This window comes from Cyanistes caeruleus, chromosome 4 (genome assembly GCF_971803275.1).
Source record: "Cyanistes caeruleus chromosome 4, bCyaCae1.hap1.1, whole genome shotgun sequence".
Classification (NCBI taxonomy): Eukaryota; Metazoa; Chordata; class Aves; order Passeriformes; family Paridae; genus Cyanistes; species Cyanistes caeruleus.
This window is the reverse complement of record NC_141704.1, coordinates 21,892,431-21,913,992: the sequence shown is the minus strand read 5'-3', so window position 1 is coordinate 21,913,992 and position 21,562 is coordinate 21,892,431. Positions and strand designations below refer to the sequence as shown.

The window sequence follows — 21,562 nt, the reverse complement described above, 5'->3', positions numbered from 1 at the left end:
AAATAAGGTAAAAATGGAACCTTGTACATTCTCCCTAAATCGTTTAACCATAAACCCAAGCTGAAGAACCACACATTAGGAATTTCTACTTACAGGTGTTTTAAGAATAGTAATTAATAATTAAAAATCAATTGTTTTCCTCTAGAAGTTAGACAACAGCATTTAAATATTGTGTTTATAACAATGAACACAAAGAAGAAGCATATATAGACGTATAGTACATATATCAACTCATATAGAGCTAATTTTATGCACAGTTTCTCCAAATATTGAATTCTGGATGCTTAGGAGACTGTCATTCAAAATAAAACAAAACCACAAATTATTTTAAAATATATGTTTTACATATAAATGAGAAACAAACACCAATCCCAGGATACTGTCTGCAAAGACAGGCACCTTGCTCCTAAACCAGAGAATTTTTATTGTTATAAGACCTATCATAAAATGTTTTATATTAAAACCTTTACAGTTGATTTTGTTTCAATAACCAAGCAAGTTGACTGTGACCAAAAATTCCTGCATCAATTTGTGTGGACTGGTTCATCACAGCATGACAGAGACAGTAAATGACATATTAAAAAGCCCCTAAAAAAACCCAAGTAATTTATAATTAGAGACTAAACAAACAGGCCAAAGCTCAGGGTTGTCTAGCAAAAAACCTCAAACCCTCAGTAGTGTTTTTCAAACTGTACTATATCCTGTGAGGATCATTCAAATAATAACATGCCCACACAGAAGACAAATAAAACAGACTGTTACTGTACTCCTAAAAGATCTTTCCTCTTGCTAAAATTCTTTTTCCATCCAATGTAAAAAAATGAGGAAAATTGGACTTGCTGTTGAAGGAAATGTTGGATCACACAGGATATGCCTTTCCAGAACCAGGTTTTGCTTTCTCCCTACCCCAGTTGTCAGACAATCTTCAGAGCAGAAAGAAATGCACCTGCCAGATTGTTTTCAAACATTCTTCTGCTTAATTTTAGAATCAGAAACAGGAAACACAGATTATGGATCATCCCACTCAATCTCATAAAATGATATGCTTTTATTTTATATGTTTTTGCTACAATAAAGCAATCACTTACCCTTGCCATTTGTTCTGCCAGTTGTAGTCGTCCATCTAGTTCACGCCTTATCTGTGCTGCTTGCTCATCTCCATTATCCAACTTGGATAGAGAACAAAAATAAATCCAACTGTGAGAAATGCACTATATTTTAAATTTACAGCAAGCCATGTAGCTTAAAAAACAAGAGAAAATAATTTTCATCTTAAAACCAGTCAAACACTAAGCAAATACTCAGCTTTGAGGCTCACCAAGATGAAAGAAATATAATGGCCACCATATAGTCAGAGAAATTAGGGTTTCTGAAGGGTAACCAGTGCTCCCTTGCATTTTTAATACTCAGGCTATACAGAAGAAGTATTATGGCTTTATAAAAATAGCAGCTAAAACAATTTCTCCTTGAATCAGAAAACTGGAATGACAGATTTGCTTAGAAAATGTTTGCAAGGAAATTTGCTCTTTGGTGCCATGAGTTCCATAGGGATATACAGGTATATGGAAGAAAACTGTGTGACTATGCCTTCTAGGAATGATATTATTTCACTTACAAAGCTTTTTTCTCCCAGTATTGCCCAACTGCTCACAGCAAGGCATATCCAGTTTGTGAACTGCCAATATTTTAATACCTACAGAACAGTCAGGATTAAAAGTATGACTTCTATCAAGGACACATCTCTTCACCTTAACAGAACAGCTGGGCCTCACAGTAATGAGACTCCAACTCATTTTTCACCTGTTTACTTTTTTAGGGCAGTGGAGGGGAGGGGAGGTGAAGTGGGGCTTCAGCTCAACGCATGGACCTGCACAGCTGGTTATGAGGGAAAAAGAGTGACACATCTGGAAAGATGGCACATCTTGCCATCTTACCTGAATAATTGCCAAACAAGGACAAAGGTAGAGTTGTTATGGAGAGCTCTCTCTGTCCCTAGGGCTGATCACTGACATGTGACATGTTGAAACGACCCTAGTGCATTCAGCATATAGCTAAGGTTTAAGGATATCTAAATATCTCTTGACTAAAAAAATCTTAAAATGATTAGAGATGAAAACTGGCAAAAATAGATTCTTTAACTAAATCAGATCTCCAGCTAGTGAACATGCAGTTAGTTTGGCAAATTGTTCATTACATTAAACTAAGGTTTTTCAGTGTTTTTTCCACTAAGTCTGCTACTCTGAGTGCATCACACCAAATATATAAGACCACCTCCTTTACAACGCTCCTCAGTTAAATCCAGTGCTTCTTAAATCAGAGCACTCATGCAAATTAGGATTCCAATTAAAAAAAATAAAATAAAAAAGAAAAATAAAAAATCCACCATCCAGCACTTAGGGGTCAATTAGAGCAATGTGCTTAATGTAAATCTGACCATATTTAGAAACAGGATGAAAAGTGTTTCACTGCTAGTACAGAAGTGATAACAGAACATGGAATCTGCCACCTGTGCAGTCTGGCAAGATCTTACAAGATCCTTGCAGAAACTGAACCAGGCTGCCAGAAAGAAAGAGAACAAAACCTGATGGCATCCCCAAAAGAGGCTCAAGTTTATACCAGAGTAGAAGATGGATCATGTGCGAGACTGGAAGGGCTCTCCCACTGAGACCATCAATAAATCTCCTCCTAACTTCACTGTGAGCATAAGTGGCAAGACTGTTCTTCATGAAAGAAAATTTTTTAAGATTTCAGAATACAATTATAGTATTCCAAAAAAGATTCCCAAGTTTGTATCCTTCTATTTTTCAAAAGAAGAAACTGTGTATTGAATTTATTACTGATAATATTTCTATTTTCCTTTGTATTACAAACATATACTTTTGTAATTAGTTTTGTTTTCTCAGTATGAAAGCTTGTCCAATATGAAAAACAATTTTATTTTTCTTTTTTGGCTAAGAGAAGGTCAAAATTATTTTAATAATATGTCCCATGACAGGAAATTGCTTGAAAATAACTGCTTGAAAGTAATTTCCATGACTGAATTTTGATTTCTGAAAAAGGGAGAGTGTAGGAGAATGAAATAAAGCTAAGACCTGACCCTGTGTCAATACACAACTTAAATGACTGCCTCCATTATTAACTCATTTGAAGAAGAGATTGTACTTAAAGACAGTTATTTAGCTATTTTTCCATCAAAAACATGATCATTCAAGTTAATGAATATGTAACCTACTTTTGAAAATCTTAGCATTTTTTTCCTTAACTCTGCATCGCTTTCCATCATCTCTTTGCACTTGAGTACTTAAAAATGTGATTTCCTTCCTTACTTATTTTAAAACTTCAGTCTTCTTCCTGCAATACTTATAAATTCCAATGAGTTTGCTGTTTGTATGTTTTGTAAAGTATGTAAAGAAGCTGAAGAGGTGAAAAGTAAAGAAGGTTACTTTACCTACAGAAAAGAGCCAAGGTAATAATGACTGGTAGGTCATTCACATCTGTCCCAATAAGAAGAAAAGCTGCTGATAGGATTATTTTTGCAGTATGCAAAATGAAGTTATAATCAGAAAAACAGTAACCCTGATTCCATGCAAGGTCATTCTACTTGTTTTTATTCTAAACTCAAAAAATACATGAAAAAACAACTTTACAAGCAATGCATTTAAGTGGTTATGAATGTGCACTCAATAATAATTTATTTATCTACAGAATATGAAGTGAAAACAGCAGAAAGACTGAGAAAATTCTGGAAATGTAAGTGGTATTCAGAATTTCTGAGTTCGGTCCACTTTTTACATAGGCAGACACTTGATAGAACTCATCACATGGGTGGGGAGAAGTGACAACCATAAACACCAAGTGTACCCTTTTCCTTAATTCTGTATTTGAGGATCAGATCCCTACCAAGACATCTGTGGATATCAAGCTATGACAACCACTGGAGTAATTTTCAAACTGTTAAATAAAAAAAGCATGACACGGCATAGAAATTAATATAAATGTAACAGTGCAGAACAGCTACTCAGATTCTCAGTATTGCAATTGGAACTTGGTTAAAAGAAACCACTAATTTGAAAGGATTTATTATAGAAGCTTTATAAAAAAGGTTTTGTTTGGATTTTTTTTAAGAACAATTCACATTTACATGGGCATCACACATAATGCTTCCCACTCCTAAAGTCATGCTTTAAAAAAATTACGGCATTAGAGATTATTGAAAAAGAGGTACATAGAAATTTCATTTAACAAAAAGCTTTTCAGCTAGCTGCACCAGTAGTTGTACCATACTATAGTTATTCACTGATTGCATCAACACTAGAGATGCTTCCCATGTCACTTAAACCTCACATAACCAGTTTGTATTTTAGCAGCAGGGGACCTCACCACAGAACACTCTGCAGACACCAGAGACCTGTTTTCAGTAAATCATTAGAAGTCCTGACAAAACAAACCAATGTTTCCCCTAAATGCCACACATATGGCACGGAAAACTTGTAAAACCTAGGCAAAGGCATTGACTCCCCTTTTGAGGGCTAGTTAATTCAGTAGGAACATTCCCAACTGAGCATGAGTAAGACAGGTTTTCTTTCTGCAAAGATGATTATGATTTTTAAAGCTTCATCAGAAAAATCAGTACTTATGAGTGACTACACATGGGTGAATAAAAAGTTACTTTGAAAAAAAGTGTCAGATCATCATCTCTTTTTCTTCCCCACTGGTGTTACATTAAAACAGCTTTCTAAAATAAACTTACAACCATCAGACGTCAAGCTATTAACTCAAAAATATTTTTATTCCTTAATGCTTGAAGTTGTCTTTATTTTTTTCTCACTCTGAAAAGGGCAATCATCTTTGGAGATTGAGTGGGAGCATCCTCAAAATGCAAGTTGCCCAACAATTCTTTTAAGAGGATTTCAGTTGCTTATGTAAGTGTTCATTTCTGAAAGACAGACTGAATTTTCTACTCCAAATTTCTGCTTTAATGATTTCAGCTAAAACATGCCCCTGTTTCTGAAGAGACCATGATAGACAATAGACAATACACTGCTTTATCCATAATAAGAAAAGTGGTGACCATGTTGTCAAAGAGTTCAAGCAGTACCTTGCTTTGAAGTAAGGATCTGACATTTAGCAGGATCCCAACTGTGAAAATCAGCTCAACTCTGGTCACATTACAAACCTTTGAAAAATCACTTTTGCAGTAGTCAAGCTACAAACAGCCACTGCCAGAGGCTAAATCAAACTGCATTCAGACACATCAGGTTGTGCTGCCCTCTGTCTTGAATCCACATGAAGTCAATGCTCCTCAGCTTACCTGGTCATTTAAGAAAGACTGTACATTTATCAGAGTTAAAAATTACTATTCAGAAACATCATGCTAACTTGACAAACTGTTGCTTAATTTGCATGCCTGAACAGCACAGAACAGAAATACATCTGAATAAATGAATGTTTCTATATTTTAACAGATCGGAAAAAGACAGCATACTTTATGCTTCCTATTCAAATATTTTTGTCTCTTTTTAAATTACTTACAAGGCTGTAATGTAGTAGTGTATTTTGGTCCAAAAGAAAAAATGTACACTAGAAAAAAATCTGGTTAATGTGCAAGGTAAAAAAGGTACTAATGCTGCTGTGAGGTGCTGCGCTAAAGCCCCTGGCACACACCTACATTGCTCTACACACAAAGTCAGTTCCCTACGCCTGAGAAATGAGACCAGCTGGTGTATAGATGAATACAGAACTGCTGCAAGTTATTGTTCTTTACCTTCACAATGCTCACACTGATAGCTCTGCCCTGTGACTATTCCTGCTGTGTTAACTTCCCTGCAGCTTTCCAATCCACAGTAACATCAACATGAAACTACATATATATACCCATAGCATTATGCATTTCTCTACATTTGATGACTAAAATGATGGTACACATCTAAGTACTTGCTCTTCTTTCTGCAAGGTGAAATCTGAAGTATTTTTTCACTCTGTGTGACAGAAATGCTTGTTTTTCCTTTATAGCCACCTTTTGTCACTTCTAACCAAGTCTGGGCCCTGCTGAGCTGAGATTGCTTGCAGATGTGTCTGTGAAGTAACCTGCAGGGTCCATCCCTGACTACCGCCAGACAGCCAAGGTAAAAACTTTCTACATAAACCAAATAGAATAAAGGACTTGGATCTCAGTTGGCAAGATAATACAGTAATGAAAAAAAGGGTTTTCTGGAAGCAACTAATGGCATCCAGAAGCAAGGCTGGAAGAGGACAGGGAAGCCCTAGCACCCAACTTTGGTTGTCAATCAAGAAAGCAGCAGGTGGGAAAGGGGTGTAGTAGATGCAAATACTGTCAGTTTTCAGATCACTGTCCTTGCTACTCTTATCTCTGACTCTAAAAAAAAGGAGTTTTGCTTCAGACAGACTGAGCACCTCTCAGGCCTGCAGGATTTTTTCCCGTGCTTATCTTTACACAGGTAGAGTTGCTTGAAAGGAGCAGCCTGGGTAAAGAATAAAGGTGTCTGCAGTGCTAAGGAGCCACCATGCACAGAACACAAACAGGCTGTGGAGATTCCCACAGTTTCCCAGTTTGTGAACCAAGATCAGTAACTAAATACGGGAAAGTGGAAAAAACAACAAATTTCAAGTCGGGCCAAAACAGAGCAGCCATACCCAGTTCATGACTGCAATCACTTTTGGACATGAATTCAAGAGGATTAAACTTCTGAAGGATAAGACTGTGATGAAGTAGATTTCTTCCACGTCATACTGGAGGTAAAAAACCAGATTTAATTAAAGGGCAGGATGTGTGGAGCTTTGTTAAGCTACTGCTGGACCTTTTGATAAACCTCCTGCCTCCTGCTTCACAGCAAGAAAGACACAGCTGTATAAGAAAAGGTCATCACTCCTCTATTTCAGAGGAGGCTGTGCCATTTAGCTTTAGTTTTAAGATATTTTCTCTTCCTTTTCCATAGATTATACAGAGGATTAATTAAGATTCATAAAAGAGATCAATACAATTTTATTTTAAAACTGTCATAGTCTCTGCATGCCATAAAATCCCTATCATGTATCACACAAATGCCTATGCTGACAAATGACCCAGACTGTGAAAGTGAAATCCTGTGGATTTCTCCCAGAACTCTGCAAACCACAAATTTTAAAAACTCATTTCTTATATCTTGCTCTTCCCAGCTCACTCCTTTTCCCAGTCAACATACACAAGTCGCTCAAGAATCACTAGTTCTGGCAAATATTCAGAAAATTTTGTTTTAGAATATGTGCAACAAAAAAAATCAAGTGAAACATAAAGGAAAGGATGTCGAGTGAGAGAAAATCTGAACAGTTAAAGAGGGGAAAAAAAGGCACCTAATTCTGAAATTATTTCTCTTGTAGAATACAGTAGACATGTTTCCAGCAAATTTTATCATAAAACTCAGCAACCACTGAAACCATTTTTACTTTCAATTTTTCTGCAGCAAGTAGACCTATAAAATTGCACTTGTCCAAACCCATATTAGGTTTTGTTCAAACAACTTCTCCCAATGCACCATCAGGCCTCACAGGCTTTTTGTATTGATTTTGCTGTACTAGAGCACCAGACTGCCTCTCAGACAACTGGCCAAGCTGATCACTCAGTTTTCTGGCAACACAGTGTCCACAAAAATCTCAAACATCTTCTAAAACGTTTTAGTCAAAAGTCTTACTGACTGTTAATTTTTTTAAACAGTTTTTTTTGGGGGAAAGGGTGAGCAGAACCATATATATTATAATAATGTAAACATTGAAATTCGGATGGAAGGTCTTTAGATGAACAGAGAAAGCAATTAGCATATCACTCCCTGTAGTGTGTAAATATTGTTAAAAACAAGTAATAATGCAGGTAAAGAGCAAGGTCAGTAAACGGTCAAATACTCTACACTGGCTTCAGCTGAATAAAAAAAAAAAAATCCCATCAAATCAATGTTTTCAAAAACTGTGCCTGAGTACCTTCAGTGTGCACATGAGATATAGGACCTCACTCAGAATTTTTTTACAAGCTTGGTACTATCTAAAAAGCTCAAAAAACCTATGTACAATCTCAGATAGTGAAATATTTTGTTCTCTGAAATATTTTTATAAAGTCCTGAACCTGCTTATTTGATTCCCAGATTGATTTTTAAGATATCACTTATACCACTTGCTTGTACTCATTCATTAAACTTATTACATACTGATTTATAAAATATGTTTGTCATAAAAATATTTAAACCTACCCAAAATCTACTTGTGATGATATTAATTAATTAAACGAGTTAAAAAATAATTCAAATTCGCCAAAAAACAACACTGAAAATAATACAATTTCAAAAGACAGACTTTCGTTTTTAAACCAATTACTGGATGGACCCTAAAACAGTTTCCTTCCAAAATAACCAAAGCTGAGAATTTAATATGGCTTTTCCTTACATTCAAGTTTGGAAAATAAAGTATATGCAGTTTTGAGTTTTCAGCACTAGTTAAAATGTCTCTCATGATTAATTTTATTCAGAGACTTCCAGTACCAAAATCCCACGTAAAACCTACACTAAGACTTGAAAATAAACATGAAAGAAAGTACATACAATATTCAAGCTTGTCACACTGCACACAATGGGAAGAGCTCACAGAAGTCCACTCCATTCAGTACATGAACATAGGTCAAATTTTCCCTGTACATTGCCAATACCACAAATGGTAAGACATTTGAAGAATTAAATACACACCATGCATTAATTAGGAGATCTATCTCAAGAAAGAGTTTAATACCCTGATGTGCAGCTGGTACAATGCAACCCCAGTCAATGATTGCTTCCCTATCAATCAACTTTCCTACTTGACTGCTATTAACCTTTCAGAGAAATTATAAGTAGTGAAAAACCTTCTACTAACAGTGAACTTGATTAACCTTGCCAGACAGCCTTTATTGTATGTCCCAAATGTCATACAACATGCATCTTCTACTTAATATTACCATTACTGAAGGAAACTAAAAAATAAATTAATCAATGTTCAAAATGTATTCTAGACCAAACTAAAATGTACTCTTCAATATTTTATTGCATATTTTGATCTACAGAGTTGAACTGAGATTTTGTGAACAGGACACTTGGAAAAGTAATGTAAATGTCTTTGCACAGTTATCAATGAGGTTTTTGTTGGTCTATTTGGATTTGAACAGACCCCAGAACCATTTTTGTCTGTGGGAGCTGAAAAGAAACAAGAGCTTCCCAACCAGGATTTTCATTAATTTACAGGCATGGTCCTTTCACAATATGGTCATATTATTGCTCTGTAATAATTGCCCAAATAAAAAAAAAATGTAATTTTTATTTTATACAACTGTTGGGTGCTCTGATAAAATGAATTCCAAGAGTTGAGATCTGTTTCTTGTCTTGGAAAAAAATCAGGACAAGTAATATGTAAACAAATCAACAGAATTCAATGATGCACACATGTAACTATTTTGCCTAGGTATTGGGATAACGCCATTTGAAGGAAGTCTGCTAAGATCTCATATTTACAAAGAAAATCACCACCTCCATACTGAATCTGCTACTAGTTTTAACTCTGACTTAATGCAAAGATAAAAGCTGATGCTTTATTTGGTTCACAGAAGCTGTCAATTATGAAATGTGGGCATTCAGTGATAAAGATACTCTGACCTAGATACAGATATTTTAAATATTTATTTATTCACAGCAGTCTGTTTAGGCAACAAGGAGTGAAAAATCAGATAGCATGTACTTAGACACTTAATGATCTTTAGGTAGCATTTCTCTAAGTATTACAGGCTCTTTACTTAGCCTCAGAATTGTCATAATACTTGGACATTACTACCAGCAGATTCTGGAAGGGGGAAAAAAGCCCAAATAAAAACATATTTGAAAAATAAAATGACAACATTTTACTCCCCCTGAATTTGGTCCATATAGACCAGAATTGTGGGTTTGACAGGGACAGCAGAAGCAAACATCTCTGATAGCTGTGGACCCAGAGAAAATGTGTGGCATGTTAAAAGGTACAACCAGGCAAAATCCTATTAATGTCAAGTAATGAACCTGCTCTCCAGCAACTTGTCCAATCCATTTTGAACCTCTGCCCTCATCACTTCCCACGACAAAAGGTTCAGGAAGTTCTCCAGAAGTCATATACAGAAGAATTGCTTCCATTTTCAATCTCCTACAAATTTCCTTGAGTGAGCCAGTCTCTGGTGATGCGGCATTTATCGAGTAAAGGTACACATTCACCTTACCCACTACCTTCATAACTTTGTAAACTTCAACCACACTCCTCCCTTTCAACCTTCTCAGCTGCAGACTGAGAAGTTTCAGCCCTTTTAGTCTCTCTGCAAAAGGCTCCTACTCTGTGATTTTCAATGCCATCCTCATTGACCTGCCCCACATCCTTCAGAGTGGGAGGAAAAGCTGCACACAATACTGAATGTAAGGGCATAAGAAGGTTATATAAAGCAGGAAAATGATAGTACTGTTGTATAAAGAACTAATGATTTCACCACAGGGGAACCAAAGTGTCTTTCTGAGTTGTAATTGCCCGTGCCCAGTTCAGCACCTTCTGGACATGCACTGGTTTATTTCTCCTCTGATGTAGCACCTTAGCTTAGCTACATCAGAGCTACATGAAATCACGTCTTGTCACACTTCTGCCCATGCAGTTTTGTGAGATCCTCCTGGAGTTCCCTGCAGCTCAAGCAACATTAGAGTAGACAAAACATTTTCATCTCATCTGTAAAGTCAGAGATTTCCCTTACACTGCCTTTTCCAGGACACTATATATTGAATAAACATGCAACAACTCTCCTAAACAGAATGAACCACATAGAAATAACATTTAAACTGCCTAGGAACCAATCAAAAGGGAAACATAAGAAACCTTTATCCAAAGCCTCCTTTGAAAACATCAAGACTGTACCATATGAATACTGCTACTTAGTATTTATTAAGATATAGGATATTCACTCAGAAGAAATATTCATTAAGATATAGGATATTTATGACAGAGCTTGTCATTCAGAATACAGTATCATGGGGTGATGAGGAGTCAGACCACTGGGTGTCTAGAGCAGCACTGTTTTTAAATAACAAACATAAATACTGAACTGCAGAATTAGATGTGATTAGAATCACATTAGGATTCAAATTAGTGAATCAGTAGGGGATTATAGAGGAGGAAAAAGATGTTAGCACAGGTCAGAAGTGCCACTGCAAACAATTAAATTTTCTGCCTCTCTTTCTCTTGGCATTTGCAATGCAACAGATCAGTTGACAAAACCCAGGTTTGCCCTTCTTATTGGTTGAAACTACAATGTTTGGCCACAACTGCTAGACAGAACGAAAACACAAGGAAAGCACATTATGCTGTGACAGAAGGAAGGATAATAGTGACAGGCTCTTACTGTTTACAGATTTAGTCACAATAAATACTAAGAATACATCCTCCAGATAAATCCAGGACATGCATGCAAAGCATATTTTTTTTTTTTATTAATAGAAATGAAAAATATAGGTCTGCAATATGCCATACTGTAAACATTTTTTATCAAACTGTATCTTGGTTTTCACATCTGCACATTAAAGTTCAGGGATACCATCAAGACAGTTTTTTCACACTCATCACAGTGCTCTCTTCCACACTGTAAATGCCAAAATCTTCAGTTGTTGCTAACTATGAAAATATCTTCCAGCCCAACTTTGCCACCACAAAATTATGAATATCCACACGCAAAATATCTTAAATTTTACTTTTTTGTCACTCAAGTCTTTGTCTTCTTATTTGTATGGGTATTCTTCCTATAGCTAGGCAGGGCAAAAAGCTATTTACAGAGCCTATTGAACCATCTAAATAAAGTATCTTTTAAGTCAGAAATGTAGGGTCCCTAGGTAATCAATGGAGAGACAGAAAAGCCTCCAGAGTTATTTAAAGCAGTTATCTGTACGCCTACCATGAATACTGTGGAAGTCCCAGCTGCACTGGTAATCTCTGGTGAGTAAGATGATCAAAGAAATGGGTGTTTTTATTCTCTCTCTCACCTTCCCCCGGACCCTGCTGAAATAGATACTGGCTGTCACCTTAAATACAACTTAGTTTCAGGTTCTTCCTAGGGAATACCCTCCCACACCCACCCTAGGCAGGAAATGATGGGCCTTAAATGAGTTATGACTCATGTCCTGATCCTCCTTAGAAAAAGTCTTCCACCCTCCTCCTCTCCCACCACCTGCACAGAGATTACCATATCCAAGACAAGCGAAAGATTAGCATGCAAACCTTGTTGGTATATGCATATTTATGTCCTAAAGTGGCTCAGTGTTTTCTGTTTTCCTGAAGTCATACTTGCTTCACAAGGAAACCCCCTCTCCCTCTGCTTACCCTCTCACTCTCCAAAAATATTATGCAGAATGTTTTCTTGCCTTATTTATCACTGGTAAGAATTTCTTTGGGGTGTTGAAACCAAAGGGAATATGCACAACTAGGGAAAGAAATGTTGATGAGAATTGCATTAAGCAAAAATAAGCAAAAGCACCTTGAATGTCATGTCACTTTTTTTTTTTTTTTCAAATAATTAAATATTGTTGACTTAACTAGACAGAATTCAGGATGACAACTTTCTGTAAATATGATGTGGAGAAGCTAGAAGATAGCAGAAATGGAATCAAGTTTTTCCCTTTCTGTTCTAATCTATAACATAAAATGGACAATGTTCTGTATTTCCACCGGTTTCTAGGAGTCAGTGGTGGTGTACATACCTATCCACAAAATAAAAAAATCCCATATAGTTGAGTAAGGACTGAAGAATAGATTTAATACAGAGGCTAATGTATAAGAAGGAAAACTTCAGATTTGTGTTGCACCATGAGAATTTGACTTCACTATCTATGAAAATTCTGATCTATGGAGAGAGACACAAAAGACAACAGTTTAAGGTTCTTCAGTCTATAAATCTAGTTTTAAATCCTCCATGTTAGGTTAGCAATCCTGTCCACAATTGAGTCTTTCTTGTCACGCTGGATGTGTCATCCTGGGCCATCTTTGTTGTCAGTCTTACAGTCAGCTTTGATGTCACGGTCATGTCACTGGTGCTTGCACAGATTAAGGGGCAGTAGCTGGAAGGGCCCCAGGAGTCTTTGTAGTATCACAGATCCAGGCTGCAAGCAAGTATAAAGGTTTGGCCAGCAGATGGGTGCCTTTGTCCAGGACAGAGTGAAGTCCACAAATAACACTTTGCTTTGTCTTTCTTCTGGTCCCACCCCACAACCTGAAGTGTCCAACACATACTCTTCCACAACACAACTCATCCACTTTTGCAGCCAGGGTTCTGAACCAGTTTTCTACAACAACTGCAGAGAGACAGGGAGCCTTTCTCCTGCTGCTAGAAGTTACAAACTTCCAGCTTCTATCCTCCTGGAAACATGGAAATTGCAAACATCAAACGTGTGAAAACACCAGTTACAGAAGGTCTGCTAGCCATCTGTAAGGCAAAGTAGTTGCTCCAGTATGGCAAAAATGGAATATCATTCAGAAAGATTCCCACAGGAGGCATAGGTGTTTCAGGCAAGATTCTGCTGTCTCCAGCCTCCTAAGAGAAGACAGTACAGTGAGAAGACTATTGTCAGATTGACTGGAACATGAGTTTACAGTGCTCCTAGGAATAATACAGAGCTGCTCCAGAAATTGTGTATACCTTGGAGGCTCTGTCAGGCATGCTCAGTACTATTTTCTCTCATTTACAGGAAGTTCAGCGTTCCCACATTAAAAAAGCCTTGGCACTGCATGACCAGCTAGGAAGACAGCTTATTCAGAGGTGATACCGGGAGCGACTCCTCCCTTACATCATTTGCAAAGGGGTATTTCTCCTGCCACAGCCCCAGAGTGCTTACCATACAACACCTCCTTTCACCATCAGCTAGAAGTTGACATTTCTATTAAATATGTAGCCTCAATTTTAATTCAGAATTTTCCTGTTTATAGCTAAAATGTCTGGAAGTCAATTTATTTATTCATTATATCAAGAAACAGATTCCTATAAGAAAAAAGTCCAGATGAATCCTATTTTTACTCTTCAGTCTGGGGGCAAATTTTTTTATCTTTTTTAAATCTCTACTCATATTACTGACCAAGGTTATTTTAGTTGGCCTGGGAATTTTTACATAATGCCTTTATCACTAAAATGAAGACAATTCACCTAACTATAGAAGAGCTAGAGAGAGAAGCAGGCACTTACTTCCCTGTAAATATTTCAGAAGTTTGAAGTGATGAACATCTAATCACAAATCAGTCAGCTTTGGCACAGACACCAGACTGAATCTGAACAACTATCCTTGAGGCTTGTAATACAAAGTATGGCAATAAATGAAAGGACAAGCAGCATCTCCCTGCATGACGGTTCTTCTGTTGGGAATCAATCCGATTTCAAGGTGAGAAGGTATCTGGATGGACAGCCTGAAAGCTTAAGTGATTTAGAGATTTAGATCCTAGGGATCAGGACAACCTCAGCAGAGAAGACAGCCAAAAAGTGTCCCCAGAGTTCTCTCATTTTTAGGACAGGCAGAAAAATACCTTCCTAGAGGACAAAGAAATAAACACACAAATTATAGCTTATTCAAAGAGAGCTGTAGATTTCTCAGCCATTTTACATAAACAATTACTCTTGCATAGGGCAGTCCATCCTGTATTATGGAGGTGCTATTACATTTCTATTTCAAATATCACAGAATCACAGAATAAGAAGGGTTGGAGGGGACCTCTGGAAATCAACTAGTCCAACCTCCCTGCCAAGGCAGAGTCAAACCTGAAGTGTCCAAGGTGGGACCTCCCTGAGCAGCCTTTTCCAACAGTCTGCCACTCTCAACATAAAGTTCTTCCTGATATTGAGTTTATGGCCAAAATATATATCTGTAATATATATATATATATTTATAAAAAGAGAGAGAGAGAAAGAAAGAGAGAGAGAGAGAGAGAGAGAGAGGGAGCTCATTTCCACATTCACCTGCATCTTTGCCTCTGTAGTGACTGGGGTGCAGGAACCCCCTAAGGACCTTTCTCCTGGCAGCTAGTTGCAAAGAAACTTCCTCTGAAGAAGGAAGAGCTAAGAGGGTTCTCCCTCAAAAACTCCAGAAATGGGGTAAAAAACCAGCTAAGCTTCGAAACAAAAAAAATCACCACCAGAGAGCCAGAGAGATACAGAAACAGGGTCATTCTTTTCCTGTGGCTTTGCCACAGGAGTAGCCTCACATTGGCTGCTGAAGACCTCAGGATGATAAATGCTGCAGAGGAACAAGTGATTGTGTAAGAAAAACTTCTTTACTTCAAATTGCTAAAGAGGAAATATAGAATACTATCATGCCATAAGAAGAACAGGTGACAAATTCATGCTAAGGGCCATTAACTTATTCAGCTTGCTCACAGGGATTCATTCAAATGCACATATAAGCTAGCAGTCAGACCCATTAATAAACTTAATCATCAGTCTGGAAATGTGGCTGTAAAAATGATTTGCTTTGTATTCACCTACCTGAAGACATAGAAACTCTCCTCAAAAAAGATTAAAAAATAAAAAAAAATTAATAATACAACAGCCTTCGGTAGAAAAGATTTATTTTTATTCCTTAATACCAAAGTACAAATTTTATTCTCATCTGGTAATATAAAACATGATGAGTCAAATGGACTGGTGATTTTAATATAAGTGCAAGGATATATTAAATGCCGGATATATTTGGCTTTGAGTATTCAGGCAAGCTTAACTCCCTTGGATCTAGAACTCAAGCGAATGTCAAAACACCAGTAATTATTTCATTAAAGCTCCAAAAGAGTATTTAGGGGAAGAAACACAGGCAAGGTAAAATTAAAAGCTTAAAAGGATCTCCTTTAGCGAAGCCCAAAACAACTTCCTTATTTCTTTGCGCTAACACAGCCTTTCTACTGCTGTTCCTTCACTCACTGAATGCCAAGGACAGGCCTGGAAAACAAAGCAGCTTGAAAGAAAGATCAGCAGCCAAAATCCCAGTGGCTATGATCTCCATCCTGAGAGACATCCTGAAGACAGAGCAGGGGAGATGGGTGACTGATCCTCAGCTTCTCTGCTGATTCCCAGTCAGGCCTCTCATGACAAGAGAGGTGATGCACAGGAGAACAGGCCTATGAGGATGCCGACTCAGACAACACAACACGGCAGTCTATGAGTGCTGAAACTCCCTCTGTCTGCTAGAGACCCTAAATGTCCAATTCCCTCATGCAGATGCCAAACAGAAGCCACATTTGCATAAAGAGCTCTATGATAGAAAAATCCACATGTAAATTTTGTGTTAAAAGTGCAAAACTATCCTTCAGAGTTTTTTCTTAATGATTATACTGGACAAATCAAGCTTTGAATAGTTTCATGGGTTTCAGAAGATCCACTTGTTTTTCTTTGTATTTGAATGTCAAATCCAATTTTCCTTGTCTAATAGCTGAATAAAAAGGATACAGCTACTCAACTACTGAAAATGTATTAATGCTGCCAACACACCATTCCTCCCTGGTATTTTCTTAGTATTGCTTTAGCTACAAATATAATAATTAAAAGTACTTCATTATGTAGCTAGCATGGTTCCTAAATGTTGTTCAGAGTCAAAAACTTAAGCATGGTAAAAAGATAACTTGCTTTTCTGAGGATGTTTTAATATTCTTTCCATCATTCTTCTATCATTAGAAGAAATGAGAACAAATCAACAACCTCTGGGTCAATCAGAGACTTTTTTCCCAAAGTAAACTCTGCAATTATAGAAAAAAAGTTTGTTTACAGGAGCTAAAACACTCTCCCCTCCATCCTATTTAAATACCATCCCTGCATGCAAACAGAACTGAAGAAGCTGGGGTTACAAGACTTCCTTTTTCATCAGAACCCATGTTATTAAGCTGAAAATCCAAACTGGCCTGACAAACACCATTCATTTTAGCTCTAAATTTCTCACCAGAAGATTACAGAAGTAATCTTGGGAGGAATAGTTGAGGTTGCAGCACTATTCCCCAAGGCACTAAATTTTTTGTCTTGAGCAAGATCTTTCCATACCAATGAAGCACCTCAGAAAAAAAAAAAAAAAAAAAAAAAAAAAGAAGAAAATGTAACTACTGAAATATCTTCATATTAAAGTCCTATAAGCATGTAACCAAGGGTGACATCTCATGAATAAAAGGCAACATTGAAAATCCTGTAGGAAATGACAATTTATTTCTTCACTGAAATATTTGATTTGAATTATTCTGTGTAAGAAAAAAACAGTTGCAGATCTTTCTTCCCAATGAAGAGGGTAAAATCAGTCAGAAAGCAAATTTTTTTGGGGGGAGGAAGACAGCTTAGAGGAAGATATATTCTGGTATTTACAGGTGCTAGAAACTAAAAGCAGATGTGTGAATAAGCTTGAAGTGTGCTTATTTGAATTTTTCTGCTATAAAAGGCATGAAACACTTTTCAGGTTGACAGACACGTAGGACAATTTTAAAGGACTGACCTGTTCTGTAAGGGAGGCCATCAGCATTATCCCATGACAATGAGCAGAAACTTTCTAGACTCACATGTAGCATATAAAAATCCAGTCAACACTTGAATACTAATTATAACTCTACAGCCTCCCACAATCCCACAAAATCACTGCTTTTCTTCTATCTCTCATACTGCTACAGTCCTTTCTGCTCACTGAGAGGCATGACAGCTTCTACCCTCCTGCCCTGTTTGCAACCACTCCGCAGTGTCTGCAAAACTGTCTTTTATCTAAAGAGCAAAAAACCCCTGCCCATGCTGGGGCAGTGCATCAGCTACCCAGCAGAGAACTCTCAGCAGTGAAAGTAGCAGATCTCCTGTGTAAAGCAGCTGATGAGAACGCGACTGTGGTGTGCGATTTTAGTTTTTTTACATGGCAAAAGGAGTTTCTTGGGCCAGGTGAAAGGACATTTTGAGCTCTGTACATGTACAGCACCTGATGTACAGCAATGGACCTTGCCAATATTTTTCACAGGTTGTATAAGGTATAATTGTGCATGAAGTAAGGAATGACAGTTATTGGTGACCATGGGGCTTAACAGAAGCCCTGATCACATTACAGCATCTCACAGTCAGTGTCTTTTCTTGTGACTCAAAAACCTCAGATAAACATATTTATGTGTTCTACAATATACAGTCCAAATCAATTTTTTTTCTTCCTGTGCCAGGTCTCAACTTAAAGAATTAATGAATGTTTAAATTTTGGTCTAAAAACTAAACAGAATCTTATTACTTGTTTAATAACTTCAAGAAGATTATCAACACTACACTGAAACTATCTCTATAAAGATATTATACTTTGTGCTTCATAAACTCACACTTGTCCTCATAAATTATATAGGGTATGAAAGTTTGCACAGAAAATATCCAGAAGCATGGGAAATTCTGTGATCTGTGAAATAACTGCATTATTTCTCATCATTTTACCAAGGAAAGGATCAGAACTAAAAACAAGCAAAAGTCACAAAGGCCTTGCTGCAAAGTAAATTGCCCTTAATCTAATTTATTTCCAAAACTGCACAATTAACTGGACTTCAGAAAAGTGCTGGGTGAAAGACTCCAGTTGTACTGAACACCACAAGCAGACTTCAGTCAGAAGAAATTCTTGACAGAAACTAGTCTTAGAATTAAAAATAAAAATATTTATTATGGAAGATACAATATAATCCATTGTTACCAATATTAGACATTTATACAGTTATATCTTGCAACAGCTAAAGATAATCAGGGATCAGACAGAATACAAGGATTTCAAGCAGATAGTTATATCTTGCAGCAAAGTACCATGTAAAACTGTTTCCAAAAGAATTAGTTTTTGGTTGATTCCCAAAACTGCCAAGTATAAAACACTTAAGAAATAATTCTTCTTAAAAACAGTTACATTATACTAAAAAATATTTATTGCTTGTTAGAAAACAGAATGCAATTTGCATTCTTTCATTATGAAAAGTACTGTTCTCTCCTCTGGGAACTCAAGAAGGGGATTTAGATCAGTCAAAAAAGGCAACCCTATAAAGGCAATTTCAAAATAAAATAAACTTCTGTGTGGAGTTACAATTTACCTGCCAAAAAAATACTCTGGTACTGATGAAGTGGTGTAGTAAGAGTGTATGATCACAAACCAGTCTGAGTTTGATTTTCAGTTTGACTTACTGCAAAGTTACCTTCTATATCAGTGAATAATTAAAAAAAAAAAAAAAAAAAAGAAAGAAAAAGGATAAAAGTATCATGTTTGATCTCTGTAAATCACAGAAATTGAAACAGCCTGGCCAAGCATCTCAAATGCAAGTCAAGGAGCTCATTAAGTCCCTGATAACTGGCAATAATTTCTTTATCATGTAACACAGCTTGAGGCAACACAATGTAAATAAAAATCAGGTGAAAGTCTTAACATTTACAAAACTGAATCTTTTAATCACAAAGAGATGTGGGTGGTTGACAGCAGTTGCTGGCTTTTCTGTGAATTGTGAAGTTGAAAACAAGATCACAGAAGTCTTCAGCATCCTAATGTGAACATCTTGCTAACGTTCACTACCTACGTACAAATTTAGGCATTTGGTGCATGTTAATATTGTGAAAAAAAGTTATTTCTTCAAAGAAAAATGCAAGAAGTTCTTATAGCTATGTGGATTCTGTTTGACAGTGTCAGAGTGATGACTTAAGTTTTAGCTTTTATATTTTTCATATTCTGTGCTACCTAGCAGTTTAGTTTTGAGCTTCATATTAAGTGTTAGTGAGCTCTCTTCACAGGGTAGGCAGACAAAACAATTCCTTTTCTAGCTTGAGACCAAGGATAATTGTTACAAGTTTCAGGCCCAAAAGCACAAACAACAGTGGACTGAAGAGAGAAAACAAGGATGGGACTTCATAATCTGAAGCTGTGACTGGACAATTAACCCTGGTATGCAAACGGACCAAAACATTATAAAACATTATAAAAATGTGGGACCTCATGACCAGTGGTCCATTTTGTGACCATTTTTAAATTAATCTTGGGTGTAGCCCTGGCCAGGCTCTTGTACTGCCCAAGGTGTATCCTTTATGGCCTTGCAATAAACACCTACTTTATTCTTAACTCTGTCTAGCCTCTGTTCTAGGTGAGCCTCTCAAGGCACCAAGACAGTTGATGTATTATTGTTCACTTTATTTCTGTTAGGTTTTTCTGCTGTTGAATGAACTCTGGCTCTCACTGCTATCACACGAAGGCAACCCGTGTGGACCCGCAGGAACCCACACCCCGGCAGACCTGTCGATACCAATGGTTTAAGAGTTGAAGGGAATGCTCCATTTTGAACAGGCTGGGGAGCAGAAGCTGCTGAATATAAAGAAGTTTCTAAATGCTGAAGAAGTCACAAGGAGGAGGCTGGCAGACAATACCTCCTACGGTTATACACAGCACCCCTGTCTGCTTAGCAGCCCTGTAGGAGCTGGATAATTTACTCTTATCATCAACATTGTAAGACATTTTTCTGTTTCCTATTTCCAAAGTACTGAAAGGTATTAAAAAAAAAAAGGGGGGGAAAGAAAGAACAGTTTTCTGCACAAATTATAACTGTACAGATTTTCTTTTAAGGGCAGCTCTTTGTCAGAGCTGGAAGATATACAGAATTTCATATATCTGATTCTCTTCTAGAAGCACAGGCTGGAAGCCAAACTAATCAAAACCTCTATCAAAAATACAATTTTAACATCTATTTGGACTTGGACTTATCTCACTGCTCCCAGACACTATTGATTATCATTATCTACATGTCTCTAGTATTCTAAACAGCAGCAGCAAAGGGAAATGAAAGTGAGCATTTCCATACAAAGACAGATAGAGGCTTCTAGGGCAGAATGAAAACTGCTGGTGCTGACTGAAATACGAGTCTAAATTCATCTCATCTTCTATTCACTGTCAATAGAAAGGAATAAGATACAGCCTAAACTAAAATATTATTAAAACTATAATGAGAAATAAGAGATTTTGCCAAAGGAATAAAGGTATTACATTATCAGAGACTGATTGCTGTCTACACTGCACTTCTTGGCATGATTAGGTATAACTGTTGTCTTTTTCTTTGCAACAGACTTCTCCTCATAACTTTGGTCTATTATGTGCTTGACTGGACCACAGGAACAGGATATGAAAATTGTTCTTGGAAGCAACTCTGCTGGAGTAGATAATAAAAGTTTTTGCTTTAGCAAAGTAACCTCATCCTTGCCTCAGAAAACTAAAATCTGCAGACAGCTAGAACCCCAAACAAGGGTATAGCCTTGAAGCCTTTCCCTCTCCATTCTCTCCAGCTTGAAGTACATAGGTGCTCATGTATCTGCTCCTGAAGAGGTAGATTTTCATCACTTCCCATCGTCCAATACTTACATGAATCTGGGATAAACACTGTGCACTTCAGAGACCTGCACAGAGATTTTACAATTTCCAGTGCTCAAAAGCAGCGAGAGCAAGAGAAGTGACTTCTCTTAATCCCATTGAGTCATTTTTGCACACATCAGGGTGTTCAATCTTTCTCCCTTCTTATCCACAAC

The 21,562-nt window shown here is 37.0% G+C and overlaps 1 protein-coding gene across 8 annotated transcripts in view; it reads right to left on the bottom strand.

Moving 5' to 3' along the window:
- The window catches only part of CADPS2 (calcium dependent secretion activator 2), a 283,784-nt gene that overhangs the window by 163,848 nt on the left and 98,374 nt on the right, over positions 1-21,562 (bottom strand). For all 8 annotated transcript variants that reach the window (XM_086886988.1, XM_086886989.1, XM_086886992.1 and 5 more), the window contains exon 4: positions 1,089-1,169. In XM_086886988.1, the coding sequence (XP_086743114.1) occupies positions 1,089-1,169 (81 nt within the window). The remainder of the gene's footprint in view (positions 1-1,088; positions 1,170-21,562) is intronic.